At 31.5% G+C, this 21,601-nt stretch overlaps 1 protein-coding gene across 15 annotated transcripts in view; it reads right to left on the reverse strand.

The window, feature by feature from the left end:
- Positions 1 to 21,601, reverse strand: part of LOC134718457 (myosin heavy chain, striated muscle-like) — a 130,404-nt gene that overhangs the window by 49,164 nt on the left and 59,639 nt on the right. For 14 of the 15 annotated variants that reach the window (XM_063580979.1, XM_063580985.1, XM_063580984.1 and 11 more), the window contains 6 exons: positions 13,014 to 13,091; positions 11,736 to 11,751; positions 11,327 to 11,487; positions 6,242 to 6,295; positions 5,363 to 5,479; positions 4,648 to 4,767 (listed from right to left, as the gene is read on the reverse strand). In XM_063580979.1, the coding sequence (XP_063437049.1) occupies positions 4,648 to 4,767; positions 5,363 to 5,479; positions 6,242 to 6,295; positions 11,327 to 11,487; positions 11,736 to 11,751; positions 13,014 to 13,091 (546 nt within the window). Of the gene's footprint in view, positions 1 to 4,647; positions 4,768 to 5,362; positions 5,480 to 6,241; positions 6,296 to 11,326; positions 11,488 to 11,735; positions 11,752 to 13,013; positions 13,092 to 18,272; positions 18,392 to 21,601 lie in introns of those variants that run through there. The other variant, XM_063580991.1, reaches the window with a different exon arrangement.

Below are 21,601 nucleotides of genomic sequence, written 5' to 3' on the forward strand. Positions count from 1 at the left end.
TAAGTCAATAAACCGAACAGAAAGCTAAAAAGGGCCCAAAAATTACTAGTGTAAATATGTATATATAACAGATATTTTCTTTTGGCAAAACCAAAAATCAAGAATCTAGGAAAATACAATTGTTCCTCAAATCAATGAAAAATCGTCCCCCAAAATAAATGAATTCATATAACTGATTTTTCTCAACCAAATTAACCTTATGAAATTAACAAATATTTGATACAAATGTTAAATTTGATAGCATATATGGCATTTTTTGTTTTGTATGCTAGAATTACCTTTGAAATTTTCTGTCCCTTTAATAAAAATTTAGAATCCTTTATGGCAGGATACATAGTTACTTAGCTAATTGTAGATAAATCCCTTTCAATATTCCATCTGCTATAAGAATCAGTGATGCATAGTTACTTATGTTAGATATTGAGTTTTAAAAATCAATTTCAATATTCTTTTTGTACTAATCGGTGTCCAGGAATAACTTCACAACATATCACTTTTTAAAAAGAAACAAAACTATCACTGCAAGTCTTATTCTCCAATTCAAGACAAGTATACAAGAGACAAGCCCAAGAAAATTATCTCAATCGGAGAAAAAAAAATGTTACGTTGAAAATATTGTTGAATCTGATAGCGAAATCAAAGATATGATGAATTGAAATGGAATAAATTTTATATTTCTCCACACATAATATTCCCTATATTATATCACTGGCATTCTTTGGAGATCTAAAGATTCCGAGTGCAGGTTTACTTTGTTCTTAGACTGTTAATTCCTAGATCATACAAACATTTAACACATATTAAATCGTCCAATGAACCGTGAAATTGTCTTTTTCTCAACAGTTCTTTGATATATAATCCAATGAATCTATAAAATTAATCAACAATATTTTTCCTAATTTGAAATCCTGATTTTTTCCTAAATTAAAATCCTGATCAACCTTCAGTCTGAATATCTACTTTTTGACATCAAATTAAATTTAAAATTTGAAGCTGATGCAGCGTTTCTGTATTAAACAAACACTTATCAATCATTCCAGCTTGAGGTACTAAACATGAAAAAGTTACGAATATAAACATAAATTTTTCATTGATATTTTTTTCAATGTTTAATCCTGTTATCACAAACAAATGAATAGTTCAGACAAAATATTGAAATGGTTGAATTTTAGATCGGCTCTATATATCACATAACTTTGAAGAAAATTAAATATTTTCAAAACACCTTCCAAACAAAAATAATTAAATGAGAATATATATTCAGACCATTAATTTCCTTAACACAATATTTATATATATGTGATAAGACAGGACTCTGGAGATTTTAGACAATATTCATTTAATACTTTGTATATCTTTTATTCTATTGTAAAAACAAATTAAACTGTTGAATTAGTTGTGATCAACTTGTCTAACTTGATTGGGGTACATTAAGGGAATATTAAATCTTTTATTATTAAATTATTCATATGGATTTTATAAAAAGTTTTGAATTTAATCAAAAATAAAAAAAAACTACAAATACTTGATTTTAAAAAATTTTGTAATATAAAAGTTGTCCTCTATTTTTTACATTATACATTTTATCTCCCAACATTAAAATAAATTCCCCTGTTTTAAACCCTTAGTTATTTTCAACACTTTAATAACTATATACCAACTGTTTCATACTATATATTGATACTAATCTCGATGCTGTCTAGCATACATCAAAAGTTTTAATAGATTTATTCCCACATTGACAATATAACCATATATCTGTGGAGTCATTTTTTTTCCGTGGGTACCAATTTTTGCAGATTAGGGAAAACATTCATGTTCTTGGATATTAATTTTGTGGTTGTGACAAAATCTACATACTGTGGATTCATTTATTTTCGTGGATATCAATTTTCGTGGATTAAAGAAAATTTACATTTTCGTGAATATTTTAATTCGTGGTTTGCCTATTTCTATGTACAAAGCCTATAGAAAATTTGTAATTCGTTGAACATATGAATTCGTGGTTCACCTGTACCCACGAAACCCACGAAAATTGGTATCCAACGAATAATAATGAATCCACAGTACAAGTCTAGAGAAAATATGTCATTCTTTGAAAATTTATTTTCCTGTTTCATTACTGTACCCACAAATCCCAACAAAGTTGGTATCCAACAAATTATAATCAATCTACAGTATATAATTAAAAGTTTTTATTCAGAGATGAACAAAAGTCTTTATAGCTAAATTTCAGTTTCTTTTTTTTCTCGTTTGAATTGTTATACATTTGTCATTTAGTGACCTATTATAACTGAATATGTGGTATTGGTTTTGCTCATTGTTAAAGGCTGTACAATGACCTATAGTTGTTATCATAATTTGATCTGTTGTCGAGAGTTGTCTCTTTAGCAATCATACCAGATCTTCATTTTTTAATATAAAGGCTCCTAAGAGACTTTATCATTTGTTCAACTGTCAATGAAATTATCCCAATTTGGTTATTTATCACTTCAGTAATAATAGAAATAGAAATTTAAACAAGGAGTAAAACATGAGGCTCCCACAGGGTACCCCCCTCAGGTCGCAAGGTCGCTTATAAATTCGTCGAGTGGTCGTTTTTAAGGGAAATGTACAGGTCGCAGGTCGTTTTTCTCAACACCAAGTACGGCATGTCGGTCGGAGGTCGTTTTTATCCTAATTTCACAGATCGCAGGTCGTTTTTAGAAGGCCCTAAGGTCGGAAGTCACCTCTAAAAAGCCCACAGGTCGCAGGTCGTTTTTAACCCTGCGGGAGCCACAAACATTGATGACTACAAATTTCAATATCAGTTAACCAATACTATACAATTTTTGTTCATTCCTTTTCTAATTGCCCCTTTTCTGTACCCCTTCCTAATAAGTAATATTTTCACAGCTTTAATTGATAACACAATCAGTCAGAGCTCAGACATAAACAAGTCGATTTTTGTTTTTGACTTAAATAAGTCGAAACATGTATTTATTATAAAAATGTAGTTTCAATTTTAGACTTATCTAAGTCAGAAAATGACAGACTTGTTTAGGTCTATTTATGTTGGTGAAAAAACTTAATGTTACTTTGTGGCCTAACTACACCACCTATGACAGCAAAAACCTGTATGAGAGTTCACAAGGACTTGAGCTATCTATATTTAATTATCTAATTGAACATATTTACTAAACACAGATGTTTTACCTCATTAAGTGTGATTCCAGGTGGTTGTATTGTAAGGTTAATTAACATCATCTCCGATTTTTTAAACTCTCATTCATATTTTTCTTTGGAAGACAAAGCATTGGCTTTCAATGTTGTCATTATTTGATTTAGATGCATGACCTCCTTATAAATATGCGTGGGTCTTGAAGTTAACCAATTTTGATCACTTTTCGACTTGTAGGAGTCGATATTTGCAACTTTTTGATTCTGCTCAATTATTTCTTGTTAAACAATATTGGACTTATTCAAGTCGTATTTTGTCTTACATTAAAGGGAGACAAATCCTAAAACTTACAAATTTAGACCTCTATGAGTCAAAAGCAGATTCAGACTTATTTATGTCTGAGCTCTGACTGACAATGGTATCTTGTTATCCAATAATCCATAACAAAGTTACACATTATTACACATATGTGTACATTTAAACTGACAATACAATCATAATCTAGACCTGGCTAAATAAATAGTATTTTATCCTGCTGACAAAGGGTCTGTCCAATATCTTACAGAGATGATTTATCAATTTATACAAATATGAGTAAAAGAGGAACTAGGGATGCACCATAATTGCAACAGTAATCTAACCCAACAATAAATCCAATAAAACAACAGAGTTCCAATGTCCCATGGGTAACATATTTTTTATATCCAAGGGTAATAACTAAAAGTTTTTTTCTTATTCCTTAACTCTTTTTACAAGTATTTTTTAGAAATGAAGGCCTGTGAGCAAATACAATGATATTTCCAATTCATAACTCTTTTACAAATATGTGATTGGCGCTGATTTTTTTACTTGTCCGAGACATGGCTAATATAAAAGCAAATCCTTACAGCCAAATTTCTTAAAATCTGCATTAGGGATAAATAAAATTCCGATTTAATGTTTCCTTTCATCAATCATATCTGACATATCTGATTTAATTTATTTGTTGTCCCCTATTTTAAATTATATAATTCTGTTCTATACTATCTACTTTTTTTCTGCAATATCTACTGTTAAGCAAAATACAAGAAATAGAACTTTGAAGGTGATATTTTATCAATTTTTTGTTTTTCCTAATAAATTCTATCATTTTATTTCTGAATGCCTTCTATTGGTAAGGGAGATAACTAAGAAATTTTAGACTTCATTTAAAAAGCCATCAATATATTGTAAAACATTTATCATTAGAAGACCACTTTTAACTTCAAGGGAGATAACTTCTCACAATTTTTTCACTTAGTTAAAAATCCCACCTTTTTGTGACTATATTGAGGAGGGGTGATTCTTTTTTCGATTTTCAAGAGTTTGGGATTTAAATTTCTTAAATTTTGGATCTTGGGATTTCATGTTTTTAAGCCCAGGATTCCGGGATCAGGACCCCTCTGACAACCCCTACCCCATCTTGTTTATCAGTTGTCTTCTCATTAAGGGGAGTTAACTCTACTTACCAATCTTTCCTGTTCATTGATGAATTCCTCAAGTTGACCCATGGCAGTATCAGCCTCTTTCTCAGCCTCAGTCTGTAACTTCTGGGCCTGTTCTACTTGGTCTATAAGAAGTTTTCTCTCCTGAAGAAAAATATTATATTCTGAGTGAATTCTATTTGTAAGAGAGATAACTCAGAAATTAAAAAAAGAGAAATAGTGCAGTCAAAACATTTTTTTCACACTATTATATATAGAATAACCATACATTGTCTCGAAATATCAATGTTATTTGTACAAGGCTTAGAAACAGGTAGAAAGCGAGGCATGTTTCGAGCCGAGTACAAATAACAAATTGATATTTCGAGACAATGTATGGTTATTCTTTACAAACTGCAACTCTTAAAAATGTTCTGAATGAAGTATTTTGGGTAAAAAATGTCATTTTTTAATTTGAAGCGGACGACGTTAAATTTCAGCGAACCTGTATGTTTTATTGACGTCATAAATAAAACTCTACAGAAACACATCGTCAACGTCATAAACAAGGTGATATACGGTCATGGACTGTATATGACATATGAATATACAGTCAATGCAATTTGACTGCTCAAATAGCACAGCTGCAGTATATATCAATTTATTTACCAAGGTATTGTTGTATTTATTCTCTTCAAAATTTTGAATAGAAATTAATTTAAGTAATTTCCCTTTGAAACAATTATAATCATTAACTTACAGATTCCCATTTATTTTTATGTTCCTGGAACTGATGTTTTAGATTGTTGACCTTTCTCTGTGTTTTAGCCACGGTCACTTCTAGCTGATCTTCAAGTTCCTCCAATCTTTCCTTAGTCTACAAAATAATAACAGAATTATCTCTCTTTAATCAGAAAAAAAGATTATTGTGGATTCATTTATTTTCGTGGGTACCAATTTTCGTAGTTTGAGGAAAACTTACATATTCGTGGATATTTAATTTCGTGGTTTTAACAAAGTCTACACTCGTTCCTTTAGAAAAAATTTTATCCTTGAACTTTAGAATTCATGGTTCTCCTGTACCCACGAAATCCACGAAAATTGGTATCCAACAAATATTTATGAATCCACAGTATTACTGCACTGCAGCATAATCAAGTTTCAACATTAAAATAAATCTCCCACAGAAAATACAATAAATAATTTGTGCTTATTCAAATCTTATTTAATAATCACAGTATACTAAAATTAACCACTTGGATTCATTATTGAATTGGTTGAAAATTGGACTGATTGTACAAAATGTGTTGGTTCCTTAGATTCAGAGATAACCAACGTAATATTAAATTAAGTCTTCACGCTGAGTGGCAGCCCAGGATAGTAAAATTGCTCTTGTGCCTGCAAAAATCATATCTATAGGCCAACAGAATTTAACTGAAAAATTTAAAAAATTGAGCTCCGAGTCTGTAGATTTTTAAATGGTTCATCATGAAGACTGTGTTATGAGAGCTTAGCCAATTGAGTTCTCAACGCGGAGAATAACTTAACAAATTTTGGAATTTTATCACTGTAATCAGACATAAGACAGTCAATGATAATTGAGGATTATGCTGTAAGAAAGAGTGGTATTTAGACGTACCAGTTTTCTATACTGTATATATCTACTCTGCATCTGCTCCAATGGAAGGGTAGCCTGCAAAATAGTAATCAATTAATCATTAATCTATTTCTACAAATTGTTAACCATAAACAATTGAAACAAGAATGTGTCCAACGTACATGGATGCCCCACTGGCACTATCATTTTCCATGCTCCATGGACCGTGAAATTGGTTCAAAAGTCTAATTTGGCTTTAAAATTAGAAAGATCATATCATAAGCAGTAAGAGTACTAAGTTTCTAGTTGATTGGACTTCAGCTTCATTAAAAACTACCTTGAACAAACGAATGGACGGACGGACAGACGAACGAACAGAGCCAGACCAGAAAACATAATGCCCCTCTACTATCATAGGTGGAGCATAAAAATGAATTATTTTTGTCAATACAGTTTAACAGTGGATGACCTTGCGATCTTCAGGTTCAATCCTTACTTCTTGTTACAAATATATTATTTCAATCAATACTCATGAAAATACTAAGGGCATAGATAAATAATTTTAAAATGTTTTGTCGTGAGTAATTATAATTTCATTCGTTTAAACGGGCAGTGCATTACAGTGAAATTAATTTCTCCTGGGTGTTTCATCATATGTAGCATAGAGGGCGTAATGTTTTCCCGCTTCAAAATTATTTTCGCGGTATTTTATTGCCTATGTTATCATTCAGCACGACATCGTCAATCTGAGCAGTCGAATTTTCTTGGTACGCTGCCTTTCTTGAATTTGACAATGAACCCAGATTCTCCATTACTTGAGGAATCTCCTGCATGGTGTTTCACAACAGGACATTTTCAACACTAGTAAACAACAATTAAAGTTTCAACAGCAGCCCTTTCGAGAACCTCATCCCGGTTGTATATGCCGTTTTCCCGTTATATTGCAACATGTCCAGCATGAGCGGAAGTCAGTCTTAAAGTTTCAGGAAGGAGCCTGCTATGGTTGTGGATAACCAATATTTGAGGAATAGATGCTTATTCAACTCGAAAGCAGTCTATGGTCCAAATCAGGAATTATTTATATAAGATGAGTATTTAAATATTTATATTAGTAGTCAATCGAGTGCACACTTTTCTCACACACGACTACATTGAATATGAACAAGGTCAGTCTAAAATTATCGTCAGAGATAGATTATAGAGATATATTGATTTTTGGTATAACATTGGTTGTCATGATTTCATTACCGACAATTTAAATACCGATACCATTTTACACGCTTATAAATACTCTTTTATAAAAAAATTTACTACACGGCTGTCCGTTTGTTTACAAAACATTATTCTGCTATTACATACAGTGACTTTGTTTTATAAACTATTGAAGATCTTTTTGTTTAGAGGACTTATTATTGAATGTACTGATGTAAACCATTGGTTTGCTTATTCACTTGCCACCACTTGCTACCTCTGTTCTAAGCAATGGTAATCAAAGTTTTAATTTTAGATATATATTGTAGGTCATGTCATTTACATCTATGGAAAACACCTTTGTGAAATTTGAAGATATCTTGGTAGATATGCAATCTAATTAAACATATTTTTATTGTTTTACGTTTAACATTCAGCTTATCGCCAGATAGGCATATATACGATCTGCATTCTGATCATCTTGGTTTTTACTGAACATATGACGAGGTATAATAGTTAAGACTACTACTAGTAATCCTTGGATGGAAGTTCATATATATTTGTATTCTCGTTCTCCTTTTTGGGATGAAGTTTTGCTTAATATATATTTACTGAAGTTACGTGACCACTAATTAAATTGATGTGAATGATAAGAAATTTAAATTTTATGTATATAGATTTATGGATTTGTCACCCATTCTGATATTAACGTGTGTACAGATTTTGCCACCTGAGTTAGACAAGACCTTATTGATCAAAGTGGTTGTAACCACATGGTCTCCCAGTTATACATTGACATATTTGGTTACTTAAGTATTTCATTGATACAGACAAAGCTATCATAAGCATAACCGGTTGAGAGACTCATAACTGTTTGATACCATAAAACAAGTTAAACTATCTTCAGAATATTGAGGTTAATTTTATGGGAGAACTGTAGCTTCCGTTGGTCAAATTATATCCATTTCGTATATATGTTATAGGAATGTGGCTATACTATGATTGAATCATTAGTTTTGATGTTATATCAGCCTATATGAATCTAGTATTGGACTTTCAGTTCAGTAAGATTATTGCTCAAGGTATGTGTCATGAATACGATGTATACCATAGTTCTATTTGGAAGAACTTACGGCTGTTAAATATATATGGCTTCTTGGACGGATTTTATGAGAGATAAACGCATTGATGGTTTACAGATAACCAAAACTTTTTGTTATTGTTTATATAAGGGCAGTATGAAGCCTTATTTGCAGATATTGCGTATGTCATTTTTGTGACTTGTTAGAAGCACAATTAAGTCTTGTTCTTAGAGGTTGAATGGATACCTAGGGCATAGATAAAATTGCAGACTATATAAGTCGTATCATAAATACTGATGACTGCCGTTTTGCAGTACATAATTTTGAATATTTGGATTCCCTGTTTGGGTCCTCATGAAATTAATTGGTTTGTTAGTGATCATAACCATCGATTACCTGTATTTTACTACAGGTATTGGAATGTACATTCATGTTTATTGATGCGTTTACTATCTATTGGCAAGGTTTTAAATGGGTGGTATGTTCCCACAGTTTGCCTATTATTGAAAGTCCTTATGTATACATGCAGCAGTGTAAGGCATATTTTACTATTATTTTACCATTTGAGGAGATCGGCGTATTATTAGCCGTTTTTATATATCAAAGGAGATAGAATAATTTATCAGAAGGTATAAATGGGTGGTATGCTCCCCCAGTTTGCCTATTATTGAAAGTCCTTATGTATACATGTACAAGGCATATAGAACTATTATTTTACCTTTGTGGATATCGGCGTTTTACTGGCCGTTTTTATGTCCCAAAGAAGATAGATTAATTGATCAGAAGGTATAAATGGGTGGTATGTTCCCCCAGTTTGCCTATTATTGAAAGTCCTTATGTATACATGTACAAGGCATATAGAACTTTTACCTTTGTGGAGATCGGCGTTTTACTGGCCGTTTTTATGTCCCAAAGGAGATATATTTATTGATCAGGTGTTGGGTTTACATTACCTACTAACAAAGCTAATTTTTTATTTGGTAGAGGGAATAAATCGGCTTTTGGTATATGGATTTACCATTTACGGTGTTGGCTATTAGAATGGAGTTTAGGGTGACATTAAATTAACTAGTATTAACTTGGTGATAGTTTTCATGTATTGGGGTAATTTTTATTGCATATGCTTTATTGTAATTTTTCATTTTATTGGTGTATAATGTATTGTATTGATGAACTATTTGAAAACTTGGAAGGAACCACATATCAATTTAAATTTATGTTATTTCATATGTTTTTTTCCAGGTGTTCAGAAACGATATTGCTTTGTCTAGTCCTGTATGTATCTGCATACTATAGTATAGAGGGGTGCACTCGATTACTGGTGTAGATTCTACAACAGATTCTCAATTAGTGAAATATGTTTTTGAGGATGTTGAAAAGAAATTAGGCCCACAAATCTGGAAGGAAGAGCCGATGAGTTATTACAGGATGCGTATAATTAGTTATTTTGTGTATATAATCGTTTTACACAACGTACCATTGGTGCGTGTATATTGGGATATCTATGTTTTAAGTGTACCAGAATTGTTGAATCTGCGTTATTATGCAATTAATTGCAAGTCAATACACATTTCAATTTGTATCGGAAGAACGGATATTTACAGAGATGGAAACTGGTTTATTATTGTGAAAAACGCACAAATTTGCGTCCAGTCCTAATTTGGAATTATATATGCATAGAGTAGCATTTAAACTGATTAAAATTTGTATTCATTGAGGAATTGTCACAAGTGAAAGAACTTTTTGTTTTTCGTTCAACAAATTAGCCTTTAAACTATACAAGGATGAGGGAATTTACTTTGATGCAATTTTCTCCATTTGTTACCGATATAAAAGCATACGGATTATATAGTTTACGATCTTGTGGTGCTATTACCGCTGCAAAGTTTGGTTTTTCAGATAGACTTTTTAAACGTCATGGACGTTGGAAGTCGGAAACTTCAAAGGATGGCTATGTGAAAGAAGATTTATCAAAACGTAGGATTGTTTCTCAGAATTTGGGAAATGAATATCTTTTTTGTTTTATTTACATTTGGACTATATAATTTTGCATACATAGTACTAAATAGCTTCCCGTTCTTTGGGTTCAGCATCGGCGTTGTCGTGCGACTATCCACTTTACAAAGTCTTTGGTATTTATTATAGCCTTTTATGGCGTTTATATGCAGAGTGTGTACATATATATACTTGGATATTTGGTACAAGTATTGGTTATACTTGGATATTTGGTACAAGTATTGATTATACTTGGATATTTTGTACAAGTATTGATTATACTTGGATATTTGGTGCAAGTATTAGTTTTATGTCTACATTGATGGGTGGTTTATACCAGGAGAATATGTATATGAGTTAAAAAAAAATCATAATATATATGCACATATACAGAATAATTGTGTTTGCAGATGAATATCTCTTAATGCTTGTTATATATTAATTTCATCAATACATCAATACATTAATTTAATAGCAGGATAAATAAACATTCTACAACTACAACCAGTGTGTTACGTTATCCATCTCCTCTAACCCCCACCAAAGTGTCAGTATCCTTACCCACGCATCATTATCCTTAAGACCCCCCTCTCCCACTCACCCTGTATCATTAGACTTACCCACGCATCATTATCCTTAAGACCCCCCTCTCCCACTCCCCCTGTATCATCAGACTTACCCACGCATCATTATCCTTAAGACCCCCCCTCTCCCACTCCACCTGTATCATCAGACTTACCCACGCATCATTATCCTTAAGACCCCTCCTCTCCCACTCCCCCTGTATCATCAGACTTACCCACGCATCATTATCCTTAAGACCCCCCCTATCCCACTCCCCCTGTATCATCAGACTTACCCATGCATCATTATCCTTAAGATCATACTGATCTGTAAATTCTGTAACTTCTCCCTCACGTAATGGTTCCAGGGATGATTTATTTTTCTTACTCTGTCTCGTCTCTACGTGGGCTGTATTAGGGTCACCACCTTCATCCTGCATTGAAGTATCGGCCAAATCTACAGATAAAATCAGGTAAGAGTTATCTCTCTTTCGTTGAACAGAATTGTTACTGTTGATTCTCTTCCAGTTTTGCTGTTTAATCAGACCAATTAATATATGTTCTTTTTTTAAAGAAGATTTTTTTTGACTAAATTGATAGCAAATAATTTTCATTCAAATATTATTTTGGGCTCCAAGCCCTTTGTTGTTGACTTTACAATGACTTATCTTTTAAAGTTTTTATCATGTTTTTATATATACTCACCTTTCCCGGATTTTCCCTAAAATTAGAAACAAATTAGTTATTTTAATAAGTGGGAAATTAAAATATGCAATATTCGCCATACAATAACAAAAAATTACCATGGATTATTACCTGTTTAGTATATTTTTGAACGCTTCACAAGCTTTTTGTTGAGATTTTTTCCAGAAATTTTCCGAAAAAATAAACAAACATAAGAAATTCAGGTTTCATACATTTTTGAAAAAATTGATATAAAGAATTTTATAATATTATATATAATATCATTTTCTATGTTCAGTGGACTGTGAAATTGGGGTCAGAACTCTAATTTGGCATAAAATCCATGGTGGGTTCCAAATCTATGACAGATTCCTAATCTGTGGTAAATGTGAACTCATGCCATCCCAAATCTATGGCAAATTTTGTAATTTCCCAATCTATGACGGATTTATATTGTTTCTAAATCTATGGCAAGTTTTGTAATTTCTCAATCTATGGCAAATTTATATTGTTTCCAAATCTATGGCAAGTTATGTAATTTCCCAATCTATACCCCAAAAAAACTTTTTCTAAAATATTTGATTCTGAAAAAACACCCACAATTTTTTGTCAGGGAAATATCTTCATCTTGAATAGTGTTCAAATCTATGGGTTCCACCATCGTTAGCAGCGGCGAAGATGTAATATAGTGTTATATTCAATTGTGGCATTATACAGTACCCTCTCCTCAGGATCTACCATAGATTTGGAGTAAACAAAAATCTGCCATAGATTTAAGTTGTTTGGTGTTTGTAAGGTCACATTTGCCATAGATTAGGAATCTGCCATGGATTAGGAATCTGCCATAGATTTGGAACCCGCCATAGATTTGAGTCCTACATGTATACTCAGTTTCAGGTTGATTGGACTTCAACTTCATCAAAAACTACCTTGACCAAAAACTTTAACCTGAAGCTGGGCAGATGAGTAAATGAACAGACGGACAGACGAAAGGACAGACAAACAGATGAACAGACGCACAGACGAAAGGACAGACAAACAGATGAACAGACGCACAGACCAGAAAACATAATGCCCCTCTACTATTGTAGGTGGGGCATAAAAATAACTGATCAGCTGCAGTAAGTTGTAGATCCTTATATTGTATATATTCTAATAGATTGTATCCTTCTCCATTCAAAATTAAACAGTTAAATTTTCAAATTTGAATTTTTTTATTTGTATAAAATTGATTTCATGGAAATTATTCTTCATGTTTTTCATAAGTAAAATTGATTTAAATATAATTCCTGAACTTACATCCCGTTTAGGAGACTTTGTAGGGAGTGGCTTTCCCTTGCTAGACTGTCTACTGTTCTTTGTGCTAGGTCTACTGTCCTGAAATAAATAAATATACGAATTGTTAGTCAGGAAATTTAAATGGTTTCAAATAACTATTTTGTGGATTATTTTGATACATAAATTTTGGATCACATCACAACGATTAACTGACCTATTATATGGCCAAACAAATAATTTGACAAAAAATATTTTTCATTTAATATATATATAGGAATTTATTTACACTGAACTGCAACCTTGAACATGCACATATAATAACAGTACAATTAAAATATTAACTTCATTTACTACTAATTTACCAAGAATTTAATATACAGTTGAATATTTTCTAATTGAGATCGAAAAACATGTTTGCACAATAGTTAAAGGGTGCCAATGACATTTAGTAAAAAGAAAGTTCAATTATCAAAAAGATCCTAATACTGACATAGTCTCTAATATTTAATTAACTATGCATTTGTATTCAGATATCGCAGATCAAATTTATTCGTTCATTGTGTAATCATACGTTTTTTGATTGAGTTAAGTCTGCCAATTGATATTTTATCGTATGTTTTTCTATGTTGTGATGTTATGCTATTGTTTCAGAAAAAGGGAGAAGGTTTGGATCCATTAAAACGTTTAATCCCGCTGCAATTGTTTGCACCTGTCCTAAGTCAGGAATTTGATGTACAGTAGTTGTCGTTTGTTTATGTAATATATACGTGTTTCTCGTTTCTCGTTTTGTTTATATAGATTAGACCGTTGGTTTTCCCCGTTTGAATGGTTTTACACTAGTAATTTTGGGGCCCTTTATAGCTTGTTGTTCGGTGTGAGCCAAGGCTCCGTGTTGAAGGCCATACTATCTATATAGAAAAAAAAGAGTTTTTCCTGCCTCTCATACTGTTTTCTGTTTTCTTATCTGTTCAGTTCCAGTGGAGAATAACTATTTCTCTTCATTGAATCGATTCATGATGAGATTTATACCTTAATTAACAGTCCTAATTGGAATTTACACTAACATGAACTCTGACAATATTAGGTGTACTAAAACTTTCATTGTAAAATCTCTTTTCTGATTTATAATGTAATCAAGTAACACTTAAACTAGAACTTTGTTACCCAGGTGATAACAATTAATCTTTAAACAGAATCACCAGTTATATTTTGACAGAATTTACTTTAAACCAAAACCACTGCTTATTCCCTTTTTTGTCTTTTATTATTTAAAATCATCTAGCTATCATTAATATTAAGTGCCAGTCTGCCTAAGAATCGGGCAGTGTTGAAAACATGACAAAAAAAACCCACCCAGTTTGACATTGATTTTTTGTCCATAATATATAATTATGCACAAAAATAAAAGTCATTTCCATTTTCTGTTATGGTAATAGAAGATACAATTTGGTTGAAATGCACTAGATATTAAAGAATAAGGGGAGATAACTCTGCAATTTGCTATCATTTTAACCAATTTTCTAACCAAGTTATTTGATATTACCAGACACACACAAACGAAAGACTATTTTTTTTAACTCAGGATGACGGTTAGTATTAAATAACATGATTAGTTCGGTGGGTTTTTTCTGATCATGTTTTGATTTATACCTAAATTGCCTCATTCTTACATAGACTGGAACATAATAATAATAGAGAGAACATCCACCACATATAATTATAAACCAACTACTGTATGATTTGACCATGATATGAAAATGCTGTCCGTAACTGTCCATATGATGCTAGATACAAAAATAAAATTAAGAAAAATCCACAAGAACCTTTATAAACAAACTACTTTCTAATTTGATTATAATATAAATCAATGGCATACTGTCCACGAGTAATAACGCTCATCATCTTCAAACTAAAATTTTAAAGGATAAATCATAAAATTCCCTTAGAAATGTTTATATTCCAAATCTAGACTTCATAAAATAAGCTATTAATGCATACATGCAAGTCGTTTGGATGCTGGTTAAATCATTTGTCACATAATTTGCCATTCATACCACATCTTTTTATTTCAACTTTCACATCTATGGAATAAATCTGCTTTATTTGTGCAAGAAGCTTCTTTAATTGTTCCAAAAGGACAAACAGATTAGTGTGTCTTTCTTTGTTGTGATGTTACACTATTGTTTTGGGTAAGGGTGAAGATTGGTACATTTATTTGCACCTGTCCTAAGTTAGGAACCCTGATGACGTTTGATGAAGAACAGCAGTAATAGCCCTTAATCCAATCATTCCTAAGTTTAAATCTCTATACAAGAAGATGTGGTATGACTGCCAATGAAAAAACTCTCCCTCCAAGCCACAATGTGTTTATCCTATCCTACTTTCATTTATTGGTTGCTGTCTCAGTCACATATGCCACACAGCTCTTCTTATTATTGAATTGCTGTCTTGTTGACTAATTTAATACCACACATCTATTTTGATTAATTTCCAAACAAACTGTTTGCATAATTTATCAGCTATCAACACTTTCTCAATTAAATAAGACCAAACTTAGAATAACGATTGTACCTGCAGCAATCATCATCCTCTTACAGAATTCAAATGATTTTTAATGGAACATTATGAATAAATGATTGACAAAATTTCCATTGTAAAAATGATCAATTTTAAATAAACCACAGTCATTCTGCAAAAAGCCTCCAACAAAAATACTCATTTGAAACTGTTTTTAATGGAACATAATGAATAAATGATCGACAAACATTCTATAATAAAAATGATCAATTTTAAAATAAACCCCTAGCTCACAGTCTTCCTACAATAAACCTTCATCACAAATACTTATTTCAAACTGTTTTATAATGGAAAAAGAATAAAGACCAACAAAAATTCCATAATAAAATTGAAATTTTTTAGAATAAACCCCAGTCTTCCTATATTTTACAGATCCAACAGAACAACTTATTTCAAACTGTTAAAATGGAAAGAATAAATGAGCAAAAAAATATTGTAAAAATTATCAATTTTGGAATTAACCTCCATCATGCAGAACTTGAGACTTATTTCAAACTGTTTTAATGGAAAATGAATAAATAATTGACATAATCTGTTATAAAATTATCAATTTTACAATAAACCCCAGTCATTCTACAATAAACTCCATCAGAAATACTCATTTCAAACAATTTTTAATGGAAAATGAATAAATGATCAACAAATTTACATTATAAAACTGAACAATTTTAAAATAAAACCCATTCATCCTACAATGAAGCTACATTTGAACTGTTTTAATGGAAAATGAATAAATGATCGGGAAAAAAAACCTTTTAAAATTGATCAATTTAAGAATAAACCCCAGTCATTTTAAAATAAACCTTGATCAGAGTTCCTCATTTAAAACTGATTTTTAATGGAAAACGAATAAATAATTGACAAATTTTGTCATTAAAATGAGAAATTTTAAAATAAACCCCAGTCTGCAATACAACTCCAACAGAACAACTTATTTCATACTGTTTTTAATGAGAAAGGATTGAAAACAAAATCCATTGTAAAAATGTTCAACTTTAGAATAAACCCCAGTCATCCTACAATAAAGCTCATTTCAACAAAATCCTGAACAAAACTTCTATAATAAAATTGAAAAATCTCAAAATAAAACCCAGTCTTCCAATTAAGCCTAAATCAGAAATCTAGAATATGGCGCTGTTTTCCGTGGATTGATTCTCAATAATCCGGTGTAAAGTACACAATCTCTACCAAATAAAACAAGTTTCTTTGATGTAAGATAATAATGGCCCAGCGGTAAAATCATTACTTTTAAATGGATAACGGTAAAATCATTAATTTTGAATGGATAATGTAAAAACAGCATCAATACAATAATTATTTGTCTGTTTTAACGTAGAAATCAATGATTAATGAAATTGTTGATTAACATAAAACAGGCGTTCATTTCTCATCTCATTTCTAACTTCTGTCTGGACTTTTAATACAATGATTTAAATCTGAACTTATCGTCAAAAGTATTTACATTTGGACTTTTATAATGATAATTTCAATCTGAACTTTCATTAACATGCTTCCTAACACATTGACTAAAATTAATTCGGTTTGTTTAGTTTTCATAAAATTTTAGCAAAATATTTACTCTGACCCTCAGACAAAAATTTCAAAATTTCAAAAACTTAAACCAAACACATAATCGAAAACAAATGGTTGTATATATAGTAGTTTGACAAAAATTAATTTTGATCATTGAGGAGCTAATATTTTCTTAACAATAGAACATGATTAAAATGTTCAGCTGATTTTACAGAGTTATCTCCCTATAGGGTTATGTGCCGCTACTCCACATCCCCACATTGTAAATGGACAAATAAAATAAATGTAAGAAAAAAAAATTTAATCATAATTTCCTATCGATATGCACGCCAACATAGTATATATGTCCTTATTATCTATAAAGTTTCATGAAAATCTGTTGTGTGGTTTCAGAGGAGTTGCAATGACCAACTGTTGCTGAAGTATATTTAAGTCAATAAGTTCAAAGGGGCATAACTCCTAGAAAAAAATTGAATCATAATTTCCTGTCAATATGCACATCCACATGAAATTCTGTTGTGTGGTTTGAGGGGAGTTGCAATGCTAAGAACAGGACTGATGAACTGACGGACTGACAAATGGACGGACAGACGGGTCAAAAACATAATTAGATTAGTTGTGGTTGAATTTGAATAAAATCATCATAAATTCTTAGTTGAAATATTTACGTAAAAACTCTTAATTGACTAAAATTTATCATCAAGTCCACAATTGACCCGACTTGAATCACTATTTTGAATTAAATATAATATTGCGAAAAAAACAGTTTCATTGAGAATTTATGCTAATCCAAATTGTGCCAGTAAAAAAAAAAAATGGTCTGAGTGTTTTCATTTGTTACAATAACATCAGGTTTGGCCATGACATTTAATGCCCCAAATTATTCATAAAATTTCGTAGAATTTTATCTTATCTTAAACTTTTACAATTTTTCAATTTCTTGAATGTACTGTTTTAATTTTGTGTTGCATTATTATAATATCTTGACTTATTTGCAGATTCTTTTCTTGATGATCATTTTTTCCTCATGGATTTCGTCAGAACAGGTGAAATATGAATTTGAAGGTTGAAGGAATTACAAATTTTCTAAAGGCTTAATTGATGTAAATTTTGCCATTTTACTGAACTTTCTGTTGACAACAAACAATGAAATTATTCTGGTACCCCTACCTTTATCTTGGTAACAGTCAGTTTGACCTTCTTTCCTTGGGTTGACATGGTAACAGAATTTGTCTGTCGTTTTATATTTCAATAACAAATATCAAACGGAAAAAGGTACACAACTTATAGTTCCATTGTGTCGAGCAATTAGAAAGCACAAAAATAAAATCTATGTTCGATTTAGATCTAGAAGTTTCCTACTAATATCCAATTAGTTCTGGTGTAATTTTTGTCTTCATTGTTATAATCCATGTCAATATTTCAGGATAATAGAACAGCATTGAGAGTCTTTTAGCACCTTTAAAACTGTCTGAATCAAATATTATCAAGGATCTGAATAAGCCTGTCTTCTGTATAGTATTAGATAAAAACTTAGTTCTATTGACAAGTTTTTTTTCTTTGTAATTCCAAACAAAATATATTTTCAGAATATTTTGATCATATAATTTTTCCACGGATTTAAATTAATGTCTCTGTTAATATCAAATTAATGAAAAATTGTCGACCATTTTTTACAAATAAGGGCAAATTGAAAGATGACATGTTTGTAATCAATTCAACATTTTCTAATTCAAGTTTTCAAAATATTGATCATGAAAAAATGGATTATCCAACAAAAACTGACTTCTTCACAAAAATGTCTAATATTTTCAACACAGTTACTTTATCATCACAAAATAAAAAATTCTCTTAAAACGTCGCTTTTCTCCTAATTCCATAACAATGATATTTTATAAATGTCACGATTCCTTTTTGGTCAAAGTCAGGCATGATACTTCTCAAATGTAAGAATTTTATCATGCAACAAGTTTTGTCTATCAAGATATATATGGTTATATCATCATCATGAAAATATTGTTTTACACAAATCTATCGTAAAATCTATCGTGAGAGTGAAATTTACACAAATCTATCGTAAAACCCATTGTGAGAGTGAAAAGTTCCCTATTTCTTCCATCAGTATCTATTTCCTGAATAAGTAGGTGATCTAATATGTTACATAATGATGTAATGTATCACATTAAAAAATGGCAAATTAAGATTCTAATGTTCGCCAATCACGAAAACTTAAATTCCTCAAGTCTTTATTTACAATGAATATAAAATCGTACTCAGATTTAATTAAAAATCGAACTTTCTTCACATCAAAGAATATTTCCCTGAATAATCAATCGTTGATTGAACCTTTAATTATTTCACATTATTTTTTTCTTTTAAAATCGAAGGAAAATGTCAGTAATAAAAAATCTCCACTCTGAATTATTACAATAAATCTATTTATAGATTTTTTTCCACGATTTTTTTTCCTGATTGACCTGCTGATTCCAATGACCAAGTTAATAATGTTCTCCGATATCAACGATTAACGGAAAAGAATTTCCTCATAACACAATATTCCAAACAGTTTCCTGTTTATATGTCACCTCCAACTGTTCTTAAAACTTCATGACAACTTTTTATTGATAATGTAATTACAAGGAAATCATTTCAATCTTGTAAAAAAAAAATGAACAATTTCCATATGTTTTGAATTTTCTTTATTCTTATCACTCCTCGGTTATAGATAATGTTTTTGTTTTTTTTTAAATATATTTAATTTGAATTTCAGATTTTAAACGCAAGCTGTTAAAAATCCATTCATATTGTCAACTTCACGAAAAAATATGTTTTCTGTTCATTCCAACGATCTGACCAGTCACAGTTCTTTATATAATTTCAGATTTTTCATTCCAATAATTTGTTCTGATATCATATTCTAAATTTTCAATTTGACAGAACACATTTTACAAGAAAATTAATAAAATTTCTGTCTGATTTTGTTTTACTGTCCAATGATTGAGGTTTCTAAGTTACATTGAATGCTCAAACATCAATATTTATTTGTCTTCCAAAAAGCTTTTTAAACGAATCATTTCCTGTTAATTATCGTCACTTAATAATTCAATTTGTGATGAAACTAAAACTGTTTCCACATTCATTGGAATCTCCCTCCCGTCCAATAATCGAACTCGTCGAGAGAAATGATTTAATACCGATCAGTAAACGTTACTAAATCTATTGTCAGGAGATAAAAGCCCTTTCTACACGAACTTGAATTAATCAAATATTAACTCTGTCTCTTTTCTAATTAATATTTGTTTGATTGAAACCAGTATAAAAAGTCTGTTTAATGTAACTGTCCATCAAGGGGAATAACTCATGGGCGACCATTAGAACTGGTCACAGAAAGAAAGAGTCCTGTCAGTCAAGGGGAATAACTCATGGGTGACCATAAGAACTGGTCACAGAAAGATAGAGTCCTGACAGTCAAGGGGAATAACTCAAGGGTGACCATTAGAACTGGTCACAGAAAGATAGAGTCCTATCAGTCAAGGGGAATAACTCAAGGGCGACCATTAGAACTGGTCACATAACGATAGAGTCCTGTCAGTCAAGGGGAATAACTCAAGGGTGACCATTAGAACTGGTCACAGAAAGATAGAGTCCTATCAGTCAAGGGGAATAACTCAAGGGCGACCATTAGAACTGGTCACAGAAAGATAGAGTCCTGTCAGTCAAGGGGAATAACTCAAGGGTGACCATTAGAACTGGTCACAGAAAGATAGAGTCCTGTCAATCCAGGGGAATAACTCAAGGGCGACCATTAGAACTGGTCACATAACGATAGAGTCCTGTCAGTCAAGGGGAATAACTCAAGGGTGACCATTAGAACTGGTCACAGAAAGATAGAGTCCTATCAGTCAAGGGGAATAACTCAAGAGCGACCATAAGAACTGGTCACAGAAAGATAGAGTCTGTTTAATGTAACTGTCAGTCAAGGGGAATAACTCAAGGGCGACCATTAGAACTGGTCACAGAAAGAAAGAGACAGTTTAATGTAACTGTCAGTCAAGGGGAATAACTCAAGGGTTACCATTAGAACTGGTCACAGAAAGATAGAGTCCTGTGAGTCAAGGGGAATAACTCATGGATGACCATAAGAACTGGTCACAGAAAGAAAGAGTCTGTTTAATGTAACTGTCAGTCAAGGGGAATAACTCAAAGGCGACCATAAAAACTGGTCACAGAAAGAAAGAGTCCTGTCAGTCAAGGGGAATAACTATGGAGAACAGAACATGATATAAAACCAATTACTGGGGCAACCTATAACCAACATAACAAGAGTGAGTTTCAGTATTACTGTCAGTCAAAGGGGAATAACTGGGGAGACCAGGAAATCATATAAAGAGCTATTTTAAATTTACTGAGTCAAGGGAATTAACTGGGACCTTTCTAACAAAGAGACAATAAACAGCTGCACAACAAGTGCATGATACACCCTTCGTCAAGTGTGTGAA

This window comes from Mytilus trossulus, chromosome 5, assembly GCF_036588685.1.
Source record: "Mytilus trossulus isolate FHL-02 chromosome 5, PNRI_Mtr1.1.1.hap1, whole genome shotgun sequence".
NCBI classification, from domain to species: domain Eukaryota; kingdom Metazoa; phylum Mollusca; class Bivalvia; order Mytilida; family Mytilidae; genus Mytilus; species Mytilus trossulus.